The 17,797-nt window shown below is 45.1% G+C and overlaps 1 protein-coding gene across 48 annotated transcripts in view; it reads right to left on the reverse strand.

Annotated features, from left to right (window-relative positions):
• Nucleotides 1-17,797, reverse strand: part of CLASP2 (cytoplasmic linker associated protein 2) — a 1,795,600-nt gene that overhangs the window by 976,927 nt on the left and 800,876 nt on the right. For all 48 annotated transcript variants that reach the window (XM_086964693.1, XM_086964694.1, XM_086964709.1 and 45 more), the window contains one exon: nt 10,556-10,615. In XM_086964693.1, coding sequence (XP_086820819.1) covers nt 10,556-10,615 — 60 coding nt within the window. The remainder of the gene's footprint in view (nt 1-10,555; nt 10,616-17,797) is intronic.

A 17,797-nucleotide genomic window follows, 5' to 3' on the forward strand; every position in this document is an offset into this window, starting at 1 on the left:
GAGGTGTCTGATTAGGGACACAGTAAATGGATGAATGATTAGAGAAAAAAAGATGAACGAAGGTGTCTCATTGGGGTTGAATGGATGGAGGTGGAGACTGATTAAAGAAGAGACTGTTAGGTGTCTTGTAGGAGACAGAAGAGACGGCCGAAGATGTCTGATGTAGAGTCCCAGAACTCCGCTCCTCTATCACTTGTTGACTTGTTGCTTGCCTCTGACCCTGTACAGCACTCTCCTACCTTGTGACTAGGTTTCTGCAGCACAAATACCATACACATATATAATTATGTGATAACAGCCAAGAGTGCATGAGAATATGTACAAAGCATGTGAAAGGGCATGTAGAGCTGATGCCCCAAGTTGAGATACTACAACTAATGCCATTAAGTAGGTCTGGTACCATACAAATTGTCATAAAACATTATCAGTTCACTGATAACCTTCAAAGACGACCGACTGGGATTTAACAGATTTAACAGAGGCACACTGAGCTAAATTAACAGAAGTGGCAGCTGCATTTTGCACAATCCAAAGATGATACAGAAGGGGTTTACGTAAGCCAAGAAGACTGCTTCCTTTAATCTAAACAGATTGAGATAGATGCCTGGATCACCAAATTTCTCCCTTCAACTCAGAGGCAAGGAACAAATTCCCACAATCCCTTCAAAAGGGAGCCACAAGCAGCAGCACTCTTGTTGCCGTGTGGGCTGAAGATAAGACCTGCGTTGAGAGGAACACCAACATTTTTGGTCATAGTAGCAGGGCAGGGAGTGGGCCAGAGCCAGTGACTATGAAATAGAGGCCCATATGTAAGGATGACTCACTGCAAAAAGGCTCAATTTTATCACCATTGAAAGGGTTACTAATCATCAAACTTGAGACTGAAACAAGACATCGCTGAAGTTTAAGGGGAATGTAAGAGTTACTACAGCTTGTTACACCAAGAACTGAATATCAACAGCTGGCTTAATTTGCTAGGACACCTAAAAATCAATAAAGTAAGCCTACTGGCTTTAAAATGAAGATAAACATGGCCATGCATGAAATGCAATTGTCTATTTCAGAGGAGGGATTGTTCTGTTAAGACACAATTTTACCTTAGGTTATCAAGTTGTCACCAGTAGGACATCAGGGGACAGTGATACTGATATCTAAGAACAGGTGGAACGTGAGGCAGTATCATGCCTCATGTGTCCAATACCAAGACGAGCAGAGAAGCTAACCCCGCATCATCCAACAACTGAATGTGGCTCCTGAAAAAAGCTGAGTTTTGACTTGTGCAGCACTTTAATGGGCGTTAAGCCCTTATCACCCTAGATAAACATATGTGCGTCCCGGCACTCAACTGCTGGCCAACATACCTGAAGAATCAGCAATAATCTTAATATTGTAGATTTTGGCGACCAACAGAGTAAACAAAAAAGCAAAAAAAACAGGCACAGGTTCTCCCATATCAATCACACACACTAAAGCTGTACCTATCAACTTACATACCAAGTCAGCAGCAAATTCAAGAGGTTCATGAGAACCGTAAAGAAGCCAATGGTTTCTGCAAACAAACAAACAAGAGGTTCACCTACAAGGCACATGCTTTTCCAAGTCATGAAGGAGTACTGATCCACTCTTCACCAATCAACTTGCGGTATCTCTGCAATAGTCATTATGATATAACACGTGACTGACACCATCTCAGTTGGCTCCAACCAGGCTGTCCTAGTTGACACCAAATCCAGACAGACCGAAGTCATGCAGGCAGAAAGCAATCGGAAGAATGATGTCAGCAACAGGCATCAAAGGGTGTCAAGACGATGAGCCTTATAGAAAAGGACTCATTGTTGGTCAAAGGATAGTCATCCGAGCTAGAAGTTTAGAATAGCTTTTGACCGCAAGTCCGTGGCTATGATTACAGCAAAAAGGCACTGACAACTGTCATAGGAAATGACATCATTCATCAGCCTTAACTGTAATGAACCAGTCATCAGGAATTTCGAGACAAAGGCAAACATGCTTTCAATCAACCCCAGAAGTGTTTGTTACCAATGTGAATGATCAAAGTGTGAGCATGAGAGTAAGAGAAGACGCAGAGACAGCTCCAAATGTGGTTGTCAATCCCTGACCAAGTCAATAAGATGAACAGTGAAACAGCTCGGAAATGGGCCAATGCAACCTGGAAAGGAGTCCTAATACCACTAAAGACCACCCTTAACTGCCTCGTGCAGACTGTGTGCTGTGACCCCTGGCACAATGATGCCTATCTGGGACACTGTTGAACTGTTTATTTTGCTCTTGTTCGCCCGATTGGGAAGGGATGTAATAGTGTTTATTGTTCAAGAAGGGCTGTGGGGATTCTCAGTTTTATTCAGCAAACACATGCGCCATAAGCCCAATAAAAGGAAAAACATTGGCATAGCCAATAGGTCTCGCATTTGGGACCTTATAAGTGTTTAGCCATGCAACAGTTGATGTTGTGGCACCAAGGATATTGCGCTGTATAACTAAATACTTATAAGGTCCCAAAGGCGAGACCTATTGGCTATGCAAATGCTTGTTTTAGAGCGGGGTGTTGTTGTCCATGGCTGAGGTGTGGCGGCACAAGGCCATTATGTGACTGTGACATGTTGTGCTGTGATTTCAGTAAATTGCACTGTGGATGTGGCTGTGACTGATGCAGTAGTTGTGCCGCTGTATTGCGGTTGAAATATTATATACTACAGTGAGCTTTCTAATTGGATGCAGTGTTCTGATAGGTTACAATGCAGTTGCCAGGTTGCAATGGCCTATATATTTAAGTGTCATAGCATGTTATGCAGTTGTGGTAAGTTGTACATTGATTATAGAAACATGCAATAGGTTGTTTCCACAGGGCTGTGGTGTGGTTGTGTGTACCTGAAGTGTAGGTAACGAAGCCGAGCCGCAGTAATGCCACATTCTACAAGAGGTTCTTACTTAAAGATGAAACTTGGCCTTGTCGCTTACCGTGTGATTGTTGCATTGATGGTTGTGTACAGATTGTGATAAAGTGTTACTTTGTCTGCGACTGTGTCTGCTGTCATTCTGTCGAGAACATGCTGGGAGCGCCTAGAGGCTACAGAGTGGTCTCTAGGCACTCCTAGCTCACTGTACAGATGCAACTCTGATTACTAGGCTATGGAATGAGGGACACCCTCATAGGGTGAATCTTGAAAACCACTGAAACCTGGCTTTCCTCTACCAGTAACATCACATGACACTGTGAACATTTGCTTTTAATATTTAATATGTGTAATGTAAACAAGAGAGTAAGTGTACAGCCTGGCATTACTGACCCAACTAAAGGGTCTCGTTGCACCCCGTCCTCTGTAATCTGCTTATAAACTTCAACATATTACTCCGACTTCAGCACCTTGTGTTTGAGATGCTGCTTAGACATATTCTATAAAGTGCTTTCGACTGATCCTTGGCGCTAGGTCTCACTTTAAAGAAACATAAGCTCATGGTGACCTCCTGCTTCTTCATCAGCCGGGCATTACTGAACCCTGGTCCGCAGACTGACCCTAATGACTGAACCATGGTTCCCCCTCAGACTGACCCTACTAACAAGTTTCAGGGTCGCGGATGTCTTCCTACAGAGCCCACTCTCCACTGGGCCACTCCCGGACAGCCCCATCCTAAGCTGCAGTGATGGACGGGTGCCCACGAGCACGCAGGAAGTGCCGGACGCCTCTCGTCACCAGCCACCCTCTATGTCCTACAACAATAGTCTCCGAGGCGTCTCCCTCGGAGGAGGCCCCATCTGCGGCCCCAGCGCCCCATGCAGGATGGCTTCTCAGGAGCAGTGGGCCTTGAGGGCAGCTGAGGCGCCCCGGCGCAGAGCTCAGGGGGAGAAGATCTGATGGCGGCACTTAGTATTTAATTAAACCCGCTGGGACCGTGGTCCTCCCGGGTGCCCAGGAGGAGGACAACAGGGAGGGAGCAGGGAGAGGCGAGCGGAGGGGGAGGGATTCAGAGAGAGAGACGGAGGAGGGCATAGGAGGAATGGGGAAGGAAAGAGATGGTGCGGGGCTGAAAGGAGGATGAGAAAGAGCGAGGATGTGGTGTCGGAGAAAGAAACTAAAGGAGGAGAGGGGCAAAGAAGGAGGACACAGTGGGGTGATAGAGTGGCATGGGAGTTCATAGACAAAAACAAAGGAATAAAAGGGGGAGAGAGGAAGAAAGAGGACAGACAAGAGTAAAAACAAGTCGGCGTGGAGCGCGCCTTGGAAGAGACGCGGGAGGGCAGGAGATTGACGCCAGGAGCGTGCACATTGGCGTTCCCTGCAGCTCGCACGTTCACAGACCGGTGTCTGCTCGTGCACCGGTCTGTACCACTTGGGGAGGCAACACAGCGACAATAAGGCTCGCTAGCAGCAGCGCTTCGCACTGCAACGCCAGGCGAGCCCTAAAAAGAGCTTGAACCTCCTGCTTGAGCAATGTTTGATGTTCCAATGATAACCAGTGGGTGCGAGGTTGGATGTTGGGAGGTGTGGTAATGAACTCCAAACAATAGCCAAGTTGAATAATGTCCAAAATCCATTGGTCTGATGTTATTGACTGTCATGTGGGTTAAATGTTTTGAAACGACCTTCCCCAACAGCTGCAGTATGGTCAGGGGAAGGTGAGACAAGTCACTGTTTATTAGTGCATGTTCCACCACGCGGGGAAACACCTTTGACTTTACCCTTGGCATTTTTGCTCCTGTAGGAGCCTCTACAGGAACCTCGGGAGGAGGAATACGGATTTTGGCTAAATTGGTAGGACGTGGAGGTTTCCGATTATGTGGTTTTGAAACCTCCACAATAGATGGAGTAGTGAAAAGAGCACACGGATTTCGCCGTTGCAGTGTCTTGTTAAATTTTTTCCATGGCCTCGTCTTCTTGGGGCCCAAAGAGATGTTCCTTTTCAAAGGGTTCATTAAGAAGTTTTGATGTACCTCTGGCTTGAACGCTGAAATCCGCAGCCATGCATGGTAGCAGAGCAGGATGCTGGTGTTAATCCTTCTTGCTCCGGTGTCGGCAGAGTCTAGGGCACAACGTTACATATAAGTTTACCCTGTCTACTTTTTGTATGCTCATCTGTGAGTGTTGGAGGAGATCCTCCATTTTGTCCCAGTGAGCACGGTTATATCTGGCAAACAAACCCATAGAGTAGGCGATACGCCAATGGTTTGCAGACTAGGACGATATCCTTTTGCCCGGCCAAGTCAATATGCTTGCTCTCCTTGTCAGGTGGGGGTGCGTCACTGCTAACTTATGAATTTGATGTCTTACAAACGGTGGTGATCACTAGCGAGTCTGGTGGTACCTGTCCTCTAATATAATTAGGATCTGACGGAGAGGTTTTTGTCAACTAGACTAACATGGAGAGGAAACTCTAGAGAGCCAGGGCACATAGAGATATTGTGTATAACTTGTTGGACTGACCCTAATGACTGAACCCTGGTTCCCCCTCAGACTGACCCTACTAACAAGTTACAGGGTCGCGGATGTCTTCCTACAGAGCCCACTCTCCACTGGGTCACTCCCGGACAGCCCCATCCTAAGCTGCAGTGATGGACGGGTGCCCACGAGCACGCAGGAAGTGCTGGACGCCTCTCGTCACCAGCCACCCTCTATGTCCTACTCCAATAGTCTCCGAGGCGTCTCCCTCGGAGGAGGCCCCATCTGCAGCCCTAGCGCCCCATGCAGGATGGCTTCTCAGGAGCACTGGGCCTTGAGGGCAGCTGAGGCGCCCCGGCGCAGAGCTCAGGGGGAGAAAATCTGATGGCGGCACTTAGTATTTAATTAAACCCGCTGGGACCGCGGTCCTCCCGGGTGCCCAGGAGGAGGACAACAGGGGGAGAGCAGGGAGAGAGCAGGGAGAGGCGAGCGGAGGGGGAGGGATTCAGAGAAAGAGACGGAGGAGGGCATAGGAGGAGAGGGGAAGGAAAGAGATGGTGCGGGGCTGAAAGGAGGATGAGAAAGAGCGAGGATGCGGGTGTCGGAGGAAGAAACTAAAGGAGGAGAGGGGCAAAGAAGGAGGACAGTGGGGTGATAGAGTGGCATGGGATTTCATAGACAAAAACAAAGGAATAAAAGAGGAAGAGAGGAAGAAAGAGGACAGACAAGAGTAAAAACAAGTCGGCGTGGAGCGCGCCTTGGAAGAGACGCGGGAGGGCAGGAGATTGACGCCAGGAGCGTGCACATTGGTGTTCCCTGCAGCTCGCACGTTCACAGACCGGTGTCTGCTCGTGCACCGGTCTGTACCACTTGGGGAGGCAACACAGCGACAATAAGGCTCCCTAGCAGCAGCGCTTCGCACTGCAACGCCAGGCGAGCCCTAAAAAGAGCTTGAACCTCCTGCTTGAGCAATGTTTGATGTTCCAATGATAACCAGTGGGTGCGAGGTTGGATGTTGGGACGTGTGGTAATGAACTCCAGACAATAGCCAAGTTGAATAATGTCCAAAATCCATTGGTCTGATGTTATTGACTGTCATGTGGGTTAAATGTTTTGAAACGACCTTCCCCAACAGGTGCAGTATGGTCAGGGGAAGGTGAGACAAGTCACCGTTTATTGGTGCATGTTCCACCACGCGGGGAAACACCTTTGACTTTACCCTTGGCATTTTTGCCCCTGTAGGAGCCTCTACAGGAACCTCGCGAGGAGGAATACGGATTTTGGCTAAATTGGTAGGACGTGGAGGTTTCCGATTATGTGGTTTTGAAACCTCCACAATAGATGGAGTAGTGAAAAGAGCACCCGGATTTCGCCGTTGCAGTGTCTTGTTAAATTTTTTCCAGGGCCTCGTCTTCTTGGGGCCCATAGAGATGTTCCTTTTCAAAGGGTTCATTAAGAAGTTTTGATGTACCTCTGGCTTGAACCCTGAAATCCGCAGCCATGCATGGTAGCAGAGCAGGATGCTGGTGTTAATCCTTCTTGCTCCGGTGTCGGCAGAGTCTAGGGCACAACGTTACATATAAGTTTACCCTGTCCACTTTTTGTATGCTAATCTGTGAGTGTTGGAGGAGATCCTCCATTTTGTCCCAGTGAGCACGGTTATATCTGGCAAACAAACCCATAGAGTAGGCGATACGCCAATGGTTTGCAGACTAGGACGATATCCTTTTGCCCGGCCAAGTCAATATGCTTGCTCTCCTTGTCAGGTGGGGGTGCGTCACCGCTAACTTATGAATTTGAGGTCTTACAAACGGTGGTGATCACTAGCGAGTCTGGTGGTACCTGTCCTCTAATATAATTAGGATCTGACGGAGAGGTTTTTGTCAACTAGACTAACATGGAGAGGAAACTCTAGAGAGCCAGGCCACATAGAGATATTGTGTATAACTTGTTGGACTGTCCTAATCTTACTTTAGCCAACTGATTCACAGAAAGACAGTATCTCCACAATACAAGGCTTAGCTCAGGAAACAGAACAATAAAAATTGAACGTTGTCAGGCAAGGTGGGTTTGGGGGTACTTATTTGACGCTCTTGTTGCCAATAGTTAATTTACTGAATATATTACCCTTGAGGAATATCGTCCCTGACCCAGTTGATAAATATCTCTGAGAATACAACACCATGAACAAAGGATTATCGCGGTTTATCTCTGGTCCTGTTATGAGCTTTCATATTGTGTCTGTGTGCTCTGAGTACTGGATTTGTTTTGTGCTGCTTGACTATTTGCATGCTATCTCTTGTAGGGAAGTAAATATTACATTTAACAGTTTTGTTGCTTGTGATATGCAAAATAAATTACCACTGAATTACTGCATTGCTCAGTATAATGCACCATTTTGATGGCCTTTGTAATAGGGTTACCATATGGGCCATGTTTAGTGCCTTTGGTCCTAACCCCCTAATTCCTAAATATCTACAACCAATTTTCTGATGTGGAACTCCTCAATTAAAGTATCAAATAACTTAATCTCAAACACAAAACAACTGTGGTATTCATTAGTACACAATGTTGTGTACACACTTGAGGGTAGAGCAATCTATTCTTCTCCTCCTTGTTCACAGGGAGGTGTCAATCTAGATCCATTGAGATATAGACAGTAGGTACAGAGAATATCACTGAGGCCACGTAGAAACAATGTAAATATCTCCCAAATTAACTTTTTTCAGAACTGAGGGTACAGTGAAATTGCAGAACAATAATAACCTCAGTAGCAGGGGTAAAAAGGCACTGGCAAAACCTATGGGCAAGAGAAGTTGGTATTTTGCCAATGTGTTATAGCCATGTTGTACACCAGCGTGGCTGTTGTACAGCATGGTTCAAAGTTAGTGGCGTAGAGGAGAGTGGCATAGGGTGGCATAGAGTGGAGATATGTGCTGTGGAGAGATGCAGAGTGGCATGGAGTGTCGCAGAGGGGAGAGTTGTGAAGTAGAGTTCTATAGAGTGGAGCAGTTTAGGGTGGTTTGGTGTAGAGTGGTGCAGAGTAGAGTGCAGTGAAGTAGAGAACATTGGGGTAAAGTTCAGTGGTAGAGTAGAGCAGACAGGGTGTGCAGTAGTGTAGAGGTGAGTGCCATAGAGTGTAGTGTCTCACAGTACAGTGGTGTAGAGTGTAGTGGCATAGAGTGGAGCCACGTAGAGTAGAGTGGACTGGCATAGTGGACCGGAATAGAGTGCAATAGTGTAGAGCAGAGTGGAATAAAGTGCAGTGGTTTTGGGTAAAGTGGTTTAGAGTGCCTTAACAGACTGCAGTAGTGTAGCGTTCAGTGGTTTAGAGTAGAGTGGTGTAGAGAGAAGTGGCGTAGAATAGATTGGAGTAGAGTGGGGCTGAGTGGCGTGGTGCAGCGTAGAGTGTATTGGCATAGAGTGCAGTTATGGAGAATGGAGTGTTGCAGATTACAGTTGAATGGTGTAAAGCGCAGTGGCAAAGAGTACAGAAAAGAGGCATAGAGTGAACTGGCATAGAGTAGAGAGGTGCAGAGTACAGCAGAGAGGCGTGGAGCGGTGTACAGTGCAGTATTCTAGAATGGAGTGGAGTGCTGTACAGTGTAGTGAAGATGAGTGCCGTGGCAGATTCTGTACTAAAACCTGAAGGAAAAATTGATTGAGAGTCAAGTAAAAGATGATTAGATTCCAATTACAGGGCTTGACATTTGACCTCTGTCTTTGAATACGCAGCAAATGTGGCAAGATAAGAACATGATTTACAGGCCTCTTCACAGAGGCAAGCACTAGTGGAAGAATACAAGAAGAGGTAGTAAAAGGGCTTTGCTCAGTGGTACGGATTAATTCAAGCTGGACAGCCTACACAAACCAGCTGATAGAAAGCCAGAAAATGTGACTTACAACCCACAAGGCCAATGGTAAGCAACAGGCAGAATGCATTCCCAGGGAAGCTTTCTGAATGTCCCAAAGATTTGTTCAGCAAAAAAAGACTGTTGCGCTGTCTGGTAGGATTCGACTTAAAAAGAGAGTGTTTATAAAATGGATGTGAAAAAACTATTTGACTTCAGCCATTTCGAAAAGAGAAAATGCAAAGTCCATGGATAAGAGAGAACACTACACAAACTGTAATTATCTACAAAAGATTGAGAAACTATGAAGCACAGGTTAGGGTGAAATTAAGCTGAATAACCTGGATATTAAACAACCCACAGAACCTTCATCAAATTCTATCATTTACAGTTGCCAAGGGCACTGACACCACTAAAGCCACCATATAAAATGGTTAACTACTGACTAATCAAGACACGTACTTTCCCCCATCTGGAGGGATTGTATTGCCCCAGGGATCTAGATTCCCAAATGTTCATTGGCAGGACCATTAGTTGCCCTCTTTTGGTTATCTTTCTTGACCTGGTCTCTCCAGTATATCTTCCATATTTTACTTATCTTCCCAACCCAAAAAAGGGTATGACAGCACAGGACACATCTTATGGCTGACAAATGGGTACCAATTTATTGAAAAACCAAACAAAATGTGGGAACGAAAAGAATCATCAGGAACAACCCATACAATTTAATAACCTCACCTTGCAACAGTTTTGGGGTCATTATATTTCTATTGCTTGGGTGGAGTTTCCAGTCAACCACATACACTTTTTTAAACATAAGCCCCCTTCAACTAAAGAACTGTGCCTTTTGCAGTGATAATGAACAGCATGCATAACACATCCTTTGCTATCAAGAAAGATAAATCAGGAAACACTGTTCTGTTTTGAGCAGCCTAACTACCCCCACAAAGGTTATTTGCTACTGTTGTTAAGTAAATACATCACAAATCAATAAGCCTGAGGTAGTAAAGAACACATTTTGTAGGACAAAAAACTCAAAGATAAATCAAACAAATGATGAAAAATCTAATTAAATGAACTGAACAGAGAATACTACTAAGTGCTTTAAATATACATAATCAGTATTAAATACAGTTAGTACAACAATGAAACTGGGCAAGTTTATTACCAGATGAGCAAAACACAAATCTATTGCACAAAGCATTTGAATGCAATAAAATATTCAATCTCATATCTGTGTGCAGCTCGAAGGATTGCAGTGTTTTTGTGAGCAGAGCTTTATAAGAAATGAACATATCATCAAGTTCATACCTTTCTAATGAATGGGTTTGCCACTCTTGCAATAATAGATCTAAAAAGTCAAAACAGCGCCTGTGGAAATGAAAAAAAAAAGAATTAATGTAGATGACAACATCCAAGTTGACACTCCAATTCTAGAACATCCCATTAAGGAACCTAACCAGTTTTCACAAAAATTACAGTTAAAAAAATTACTTATCTGGAAACAATAGTTTCTTCTCTAGTCAGTTTGCTCCGTCTATTCCCCTACTACCTATATTTAGAAATTGAGGAAGTTTTGTCAAGTGTTGAGAGTGCACAGTATTCCCTCGCCTTGCCCCAGGCTATTCCTACAAATTCAGAATGGTTTGCAAATTCAACCTAACTTCATTAAAAGAACATGTAGTGTCTGCAAGGCAGAAGGGCTAAATTGTCTATGCAAGGATGATATTTGGTCGAAAAGATATTGAGTACAGCTGGACTGTATATCATTATTTTAGTTTTGTCAGCATTCAAACCTATATAGACTGCCGGAGTCTAAAAATGTTGTTAAATTGTTATCAATGTGACTGATGCTTAAATGCATTCAAGGAGAACATGTTCCAGGAGTAGCCTAAGTTGAGTATGTTGTGATATAATTCATAGAAAGTTGGATGAGGTTTAAGCCTGATAAAAATTGAAGTTACTTTCAACACAATATTTCTGGTGGAAACACTATGTTCTTGCTGATTCTTCACCTTTAGAATATCTTCCATGAAGCAGACTGGCTCTAGAAACTTTTTTCCAGAACAATAGCTCTTCAGCATCGCCAGGACTCACTATGCATAATTTGCTGCGATTGTTCCCACCTCTAGATGCTCATATACAATATGACAACTGGCAAACTGAGGTCAGCGCCTAGTACTTTTTCTGCCCAGAGAGAATCAAGAGAGCATTGACAGTGACAAGAGAACTCATGATATATCTGCAAAGTTTAGGATCTTATTGATCATGGCAACAACTCACTAGAGGGAAGGAGGGTTGTGAGAAATCTGAAACAAGATAATGTATCCAGAAAACACATAATTACTAAAGATAAGTTACCTTTAATTCTGATTGATGCATGCATCTTCCTGTAGATTTCTCATCTTTTAAATGAGTTCCAATGCAGTACATTCAGGAACTCAGGGTTGAACAGAGCCAGTTAACCAAGGAAGTCATGAAATACAGACCAAAGCACCAGTCACTGCATGCATGGGTTGTGAGGCAGTTTAGCAAATGTATACAAGTATGACTCCCTGGCTACCTAGCAGAAGTCAACTACCAGGCCACCTTTGATAAGAGCTGTGGAATCAGCCATGGCACTAGTAAAGTGGGCATGAATGATTGCCAGAGTGCTCTTCTTGGCCAAGACATATTAGATCTTTAAGAGAAGGCTAACCCAATCTGAAATTATGTATGTGGTCACAGCCTCATACTTCAAAGAACTGATCATCTGCTCTCTCCTTAGGAGTGCAATCAATGCATGCATAGGGTTCTGTGTATGCAGCCGTTTCTCCTCTTGTCATAGGTAGAAAGAGGGAGAGGGAAGGAAGGTGGAAGTGTAATGGTCTGGAAGGTGGAATTGTAATGGTCTGGCCGATGTGAAAAACAGATACCGTTATTGGTATAAAAGCTGTCAAGGTGCAAGGAACCAACTTGCCCAAGTAGCAATCTATGGGCCTGAAGTTCTCAAAGCACGTAGAAAGAAGTCACCAAGAAAACAGTGTTCAGGGTGAGAAGTCTAACTGGACAACTAAAAGGAAGATGGGGTCAAATGCAGAGCATCAACAGATTGGCATATCAAATTAATCACAAATGCTCTGGGGATCAGGCGTGTTTAATCTTCATGCACCCTCTATAGGACTCCCAACAGAAGCGTTATCAATGGAAAAACATACAGCAGGCCTTATGATCGACTAAAACGAAAGGCATCCCCCGGGAAACATTTCACAATCCCAGGAAAAATTCCTGTTGTGGGCCCAGATGAAAAAATCCATGCATGGACACCCTGATCTGGAGAACATCATGTCCCTCATTTAAGGGTGAAGTTTCCACGCCGGATCCTCTAGGTTAAGACGACTCAGAGTATCCACTCTCAAGCTGGTAGCTATGTCGTCACTGTAAAAATGTCCTGTTACTGACCCCCGTAGCCACAGTAGAATCACCTCCTAGAACACAGTGCACAACCAACACCATCCTATCTATTGATGTAATAGATGTTTGCGCTGTCAGAGAAAACCTGAACTGTGCTCCCTGAAAAGGGAGGCCAGACCACCTGCAGCTCCAACATATTTATGTGCAGACACTTCTCCACTGTAGACTAAAGGCCTTGCACTGTGTCTCCCAACTGAGCAGCTCAGCCCAACAAAGAGACGCCTGTAACCACAGTAGGCAACACTTGCTAAAGGCTTAGGAAACAACTCACCAACAGACTGAAGGAGTACATTCAGATCCCAGAGGACTGATTAAAAGCTCTGCTCTTGAGCCAAGAGGCTTCCTTGGCGTTGTAGCCACTGCTTTTTCAGACACAAATGAAGGGCTCTCAGTAACCATCTGGTGTGGGGCCACTAACAAGATGCATGTTTGGCTTGCAGTACCAGAACCTGTGTTTGAAACAGAAACATCAGAATTATATTCTGAATATCTGTCGTTTTCTATTGACGAGGAAAAGCCTTCATGAGGTTTGTGTGCAGTACTGCCACTGTAAAGGTCAGCTTCTGCATGGGTGTAAGATGAGTATGTGGATCAAATCCCTAATCGTCGAGAAGGGTAACAGGATGCTGAAGATGTTCCATGACAAGTACCAAAGACCTCATCTTCACCAACCAGTCATCCAGTATAGAAAATACATACACTAATGTACTACTGACCTCTACAGCGAAGCTCCCACAATTCTTGGTACTGCCATGAAAACATGTCAGCCCAAACAATAGAACTGTTAACTGATAGTGTTGGACCCTAGGGTAGTACAGAATTGGAAAATGGAAATAGGTGCGCTGGCAGTCCAAGGATGCCAGCCAACCATCTACATTGCCAGCAGGATGGTCAGCAGAATGTGTCTCTTGTTTTTCTTGGAAAGTAAAATCATGTGCCCCTTCTCTTCTACAGGTATCCACCTGTTAGGTGTCTTTATAGAGCAGGGCAAGACCCTCTGCCCAATACCAAAAGGAAGGCATTTGTAGGAGATCATGCTCTGGTAGAAGGAGCGTGGTCCAGAGGGCAGAACAGAAAGTGGAGTATACAGGGCTTATGTACTAGCTGGATGACTGTAATGGCTGCCCTTTTCTGGCTCTTTTAAGGGGGAGAATGATGGAGAGTGACTCCAGCCTATCACCCCCATAGCATAGGGATTAGGACTATAGACAGGACCCCTGCCTTCCATATATTAGAGCATTTTCGTGTCACTTTCCTTAATGTAGGGCTTATGAATTTAAGTTAGGGGATAGATATATAAGTATTAATCATGATTTGCCCATTTGCTAACGTGTTAGGATATTTTCCATGGAGTTACGCATATTGCGGGCCATGTAGGCCTTAAACGAGACAGACTCCATTTTGCTTTCTGCCTGGTAGCTCGAGAAGGCTTTCTAGGTCAAGTGTAGTGTTTTAGTTTCAAGCTGTTGTTCGCTTGGAGAGAACCGGCTCAGGCTGGCCCTTATCGAAGGAATGTATTTTTCTCCACTCCGAAGACACAACTTCAGGCCGGCCGGCTGGGAACGTGTCCTTGGTACGGGGAGGTACAAGAATTTGGTGGGCGGCAGGTTGCTGGCCGTAGCTTTCCATGAAGGAACGGGCTTTGATATTAGCGAAGGTGTTAGTCAGTTGTCAATTAGTCCGGAGGCGGCATCTAGCCGTTAGCATCTCTGCCATTAATTATTTCATGGCGGACAGTCGCCATCTTTGAAGTTCGAGAAAGATTTAAGACCGAAACTCTCTGAGAAAGACTGAAGGAGAATTAGCGCGGAGCGCACTGGTACAGAGAGAGAGAGAGAGACGGTAGCTAATAACCAGCAAGGTTCCGGTGGCCTGGAGGGAAGCAGACGAGGTTGAGCCTAGCGGTGCAGACGTGTACTTGTGACGGCTGGGGTGTGACTGCGAGGCGAGCCAGGACACAGAGACGAGAAGGGAACCTAGATGACTGCCGAGCCCAGACTTCACGTTAACAAGGTGATCTCCGCCCTTTTCCCAATTAGCGCGCATTCTAATCTTTACCTTTTCTTTACAGAAATTATGTTGCATAGTAATGTGATATGTGTTTATTGTCAATAAATACCCTAGTTCTTATAGAACTAACGTGTGCCTTGTGTTCCTGTTCAATCTTGGTAAATGGATCTCCTAGTCGAAAGTTGTTTATCAGGTAAATGGTGATCGAACAAAGAGGGAGTGAGTGGACCTTTGATGCCAAGAATAGGAGGTACATCATATAATTTGGAAACCGTATTAAAAGTCATTATTATAGTTTTATCCCAAGTAGATAACTGAGACATTGTCCCGATAACTGTTCATAGGAATGTGGTCGTCGTTGATATGCGGCGTTAGTGAGAACGTTGGGGGGGATTACCAACGCGTATACCCACAGGATTGTGGCTTGCATAAGTGAGAGCGTCAGGGAGGACACTGGCGTGTAGATCTACCGGATTGTGGATCGTTTGGAAAAGGGAGCATTGGGTTCTGCAGGCCCATGTGTAGACGCACCGGATTGTGCGTCATATCTGCCCTAGGGTAGACCGGTCTGGGTCGGGGTGGCCGCGAGACCAACTGATGTGAATAAGATATTGTAGAAAATCTATGCATGTGTATTGCTATTCCCCATCCTTAGGTGCGACCTGTATATACCTGTATATCTATCCATATCCATTGTGAATACGTTCTAAGGAGGGAGGTGAGTACGTTTTGGCTGGGTCATAGGGGCCCCTGGGGGCTGATCCCATCTAAGCGGAAAATCCGGCCATTACATCTGGCGTCACGAACTGTTTACGAAGCCTGTGTGCATTGTATTGTTTTAATCTTGGTGGTTTGCGCTCGGCTCGTACGTATAAAATTTTGTTTATAATTGTGTATATAACTTTTTTGTGTCAATATGTTTGCGAAAAAATCACCGTCGGTTTTCAAGTTACCGATTCAGATTCCCGGCTGGGAGTGTACGCCTTACGAGGCTTTGGCCCGTGAGTGGGCTGATTCTACTGGTTTGAGTGAAAATTGGTCTTCTTGCTTGGAGCAGGCGGAGCCTGCCGATGTGGTATCGTGCTTACAGAAAGCGCCGGTAGTGAAGGGTGATGAGCTTCCTATTTTAGGACGCAGAGGTTGGATTGTTCTTAATGCCTACAGAATACTGCATGAGAGGTTTGTTCAGCTACAGAAGCAGTTTAAGGACATGGAAGGACAGTGTGTTGAGTTGCAAAATGCGCATACTCTTTTGCGTTGTCAAAATAAATTGCTTGCCGACAAACTTGAAACATATCAGACCATTGCCGAAAGAGCTGCGGTCCGCATTGCACGATATAAGTATAAACATCGTCATGGTCGTGTATCTACACGCAAAGTGCGTATGGTTGTAGCAAAAGCCGGAATGGATTGGAACCCCGATGAGTGGGACGGTAATATCTGGGATTCACATACTTCTGACTCCTCGGCGGAGGAGGGTGACAAGCGCGAGTCTTCTCGCTCCGGACGTGATTGTAAATCTGCTTCATGTACTGATACTGGTCCTCACACCGACCGTGCTCGTTCTTCCCGTTCGGATGACGTAGCTTGCCCTGATTGTTTTGCTAAATCTAAGATGCGGGCTTCCTCGGAAGCTCTTCCTGAGGTTTCTGCTCACCCTGTGTTTCGACGCAAATTACAACAAGCCCCTGGTAATCCGGCTGGTATAGCTTTAGACTGTATTGAAGATTTTACTCAGCAGGAGGTTAGTGACATTTTACAACGATTTCGACAACGGCCTGGTGAGGCCTTACTTACCTGGATGGTGCGCCTTTATGAACTTGGCGCTGCCGGTATTATGCTCGATGCTGTTGATTGCTTACGGTTTTGCTCTTTGAGTTCTGATTCTACGATTCAAGATCATTTTCGAAACTATAATGGTGCTGGTCAAATTACTTTGCTCCAGCTTGCGTCTGACGGCTGTAATCATAAATATCCAACTGAATCTGATTGGCCCACTGATGACAAACCATGGTACACTTTGCGCGATGCGTCGCAACGTTTAAAGGAGGAAGTCATGAAAACGGCTATCTTTCTTAGTACTGCTGATAGATTGTTGGATGGTCTTTTAACATCTTCTGTGCGCAATCGCATTATCCGTTCTTCGCCTGTTGCTTATAAGCAGGTCATGATGACTTTGTTGATTAATCAAACTGGCAATCCTTTGTCTGCTGTGCTCGAGTCTGTTCGTCAGCTTGGTGAGCTGGGTGAGTGGTTTAAACCTGAGAGACAATCTCGACCTGAGGGTCGTACTGGTGGGGACTATAAGTTCTCTAGACGTGACATGTTTCTTGCTCTCATTGCTGATGGTGTCAAAAGGGAGGACATTGACGGTGAGCCTAATAATCGCTTATGGGACATGTTTCGTAAGCGTGGTTTGGATCGAAAGGAGGGTGCCCGTCGTGTGCGTAAGAATGAGTGTGACTGTGGTTCGGATGACAGTGGTGATGAGAGGCGACGTGTGAATTCTGATCGCCGTGATGATCGGCGTTATGAACGTGATGGATCCCCTCATCGTAATGGCGGGAGGGGGAGAGAGGATGACCGTGAGAGGGGGAGAGATGATCGTGTTTCCAACCGACAAAGAGAGGAAAGGAGTTATTCCCCTGACATGAGAAAAAGAGAGGATCGTAACAGACTTTCTGACCGTAATTCACAATTTTTTGAACATGACAATAATCCGTTTCGTACTGGAGACGGATATGAACAAGATATTTTGATACCAAAGAAAACTGAGAGCATTTACCCTGATTTGTCTTGGTTGACAGAACGCAGGAAAAATGACTAGGAAATAGGTCAAGCTCCGGTACACAAGTGGGCTCACAGAGACAACAGACCCTATGTAGATATTGAGATTTTTTGGAAACATCGTAATATCCAAAGGGCCCGAGCATTAGTTGATACTGGGGCGGAGGCCACTTTAATTCATGGTAAATCAAAGAAATTTAATGGACAGTCTTTCACAATTACTGGTTTGGGTGGTAAAGAAACACCCGCAGTTCAAACTGCACTTGAAATTAAAATTGGTAGGATTCCTCGTAGAGAATACTC

The sequence above is a fragment of the Lissotriton vulgaris genome, chromosome 4_1, assembly GCF_964263255.1.
Source record: "Lissotriton vulgaris chromosome 4_1, aLisVul1.2, whole genome shotgun sequence".
NCBI lineage: Eukaryota > Metazoa > Chordata > Amphibia > Caudata > Salamandridae > Lissotriton > Lissotriton vulgaris.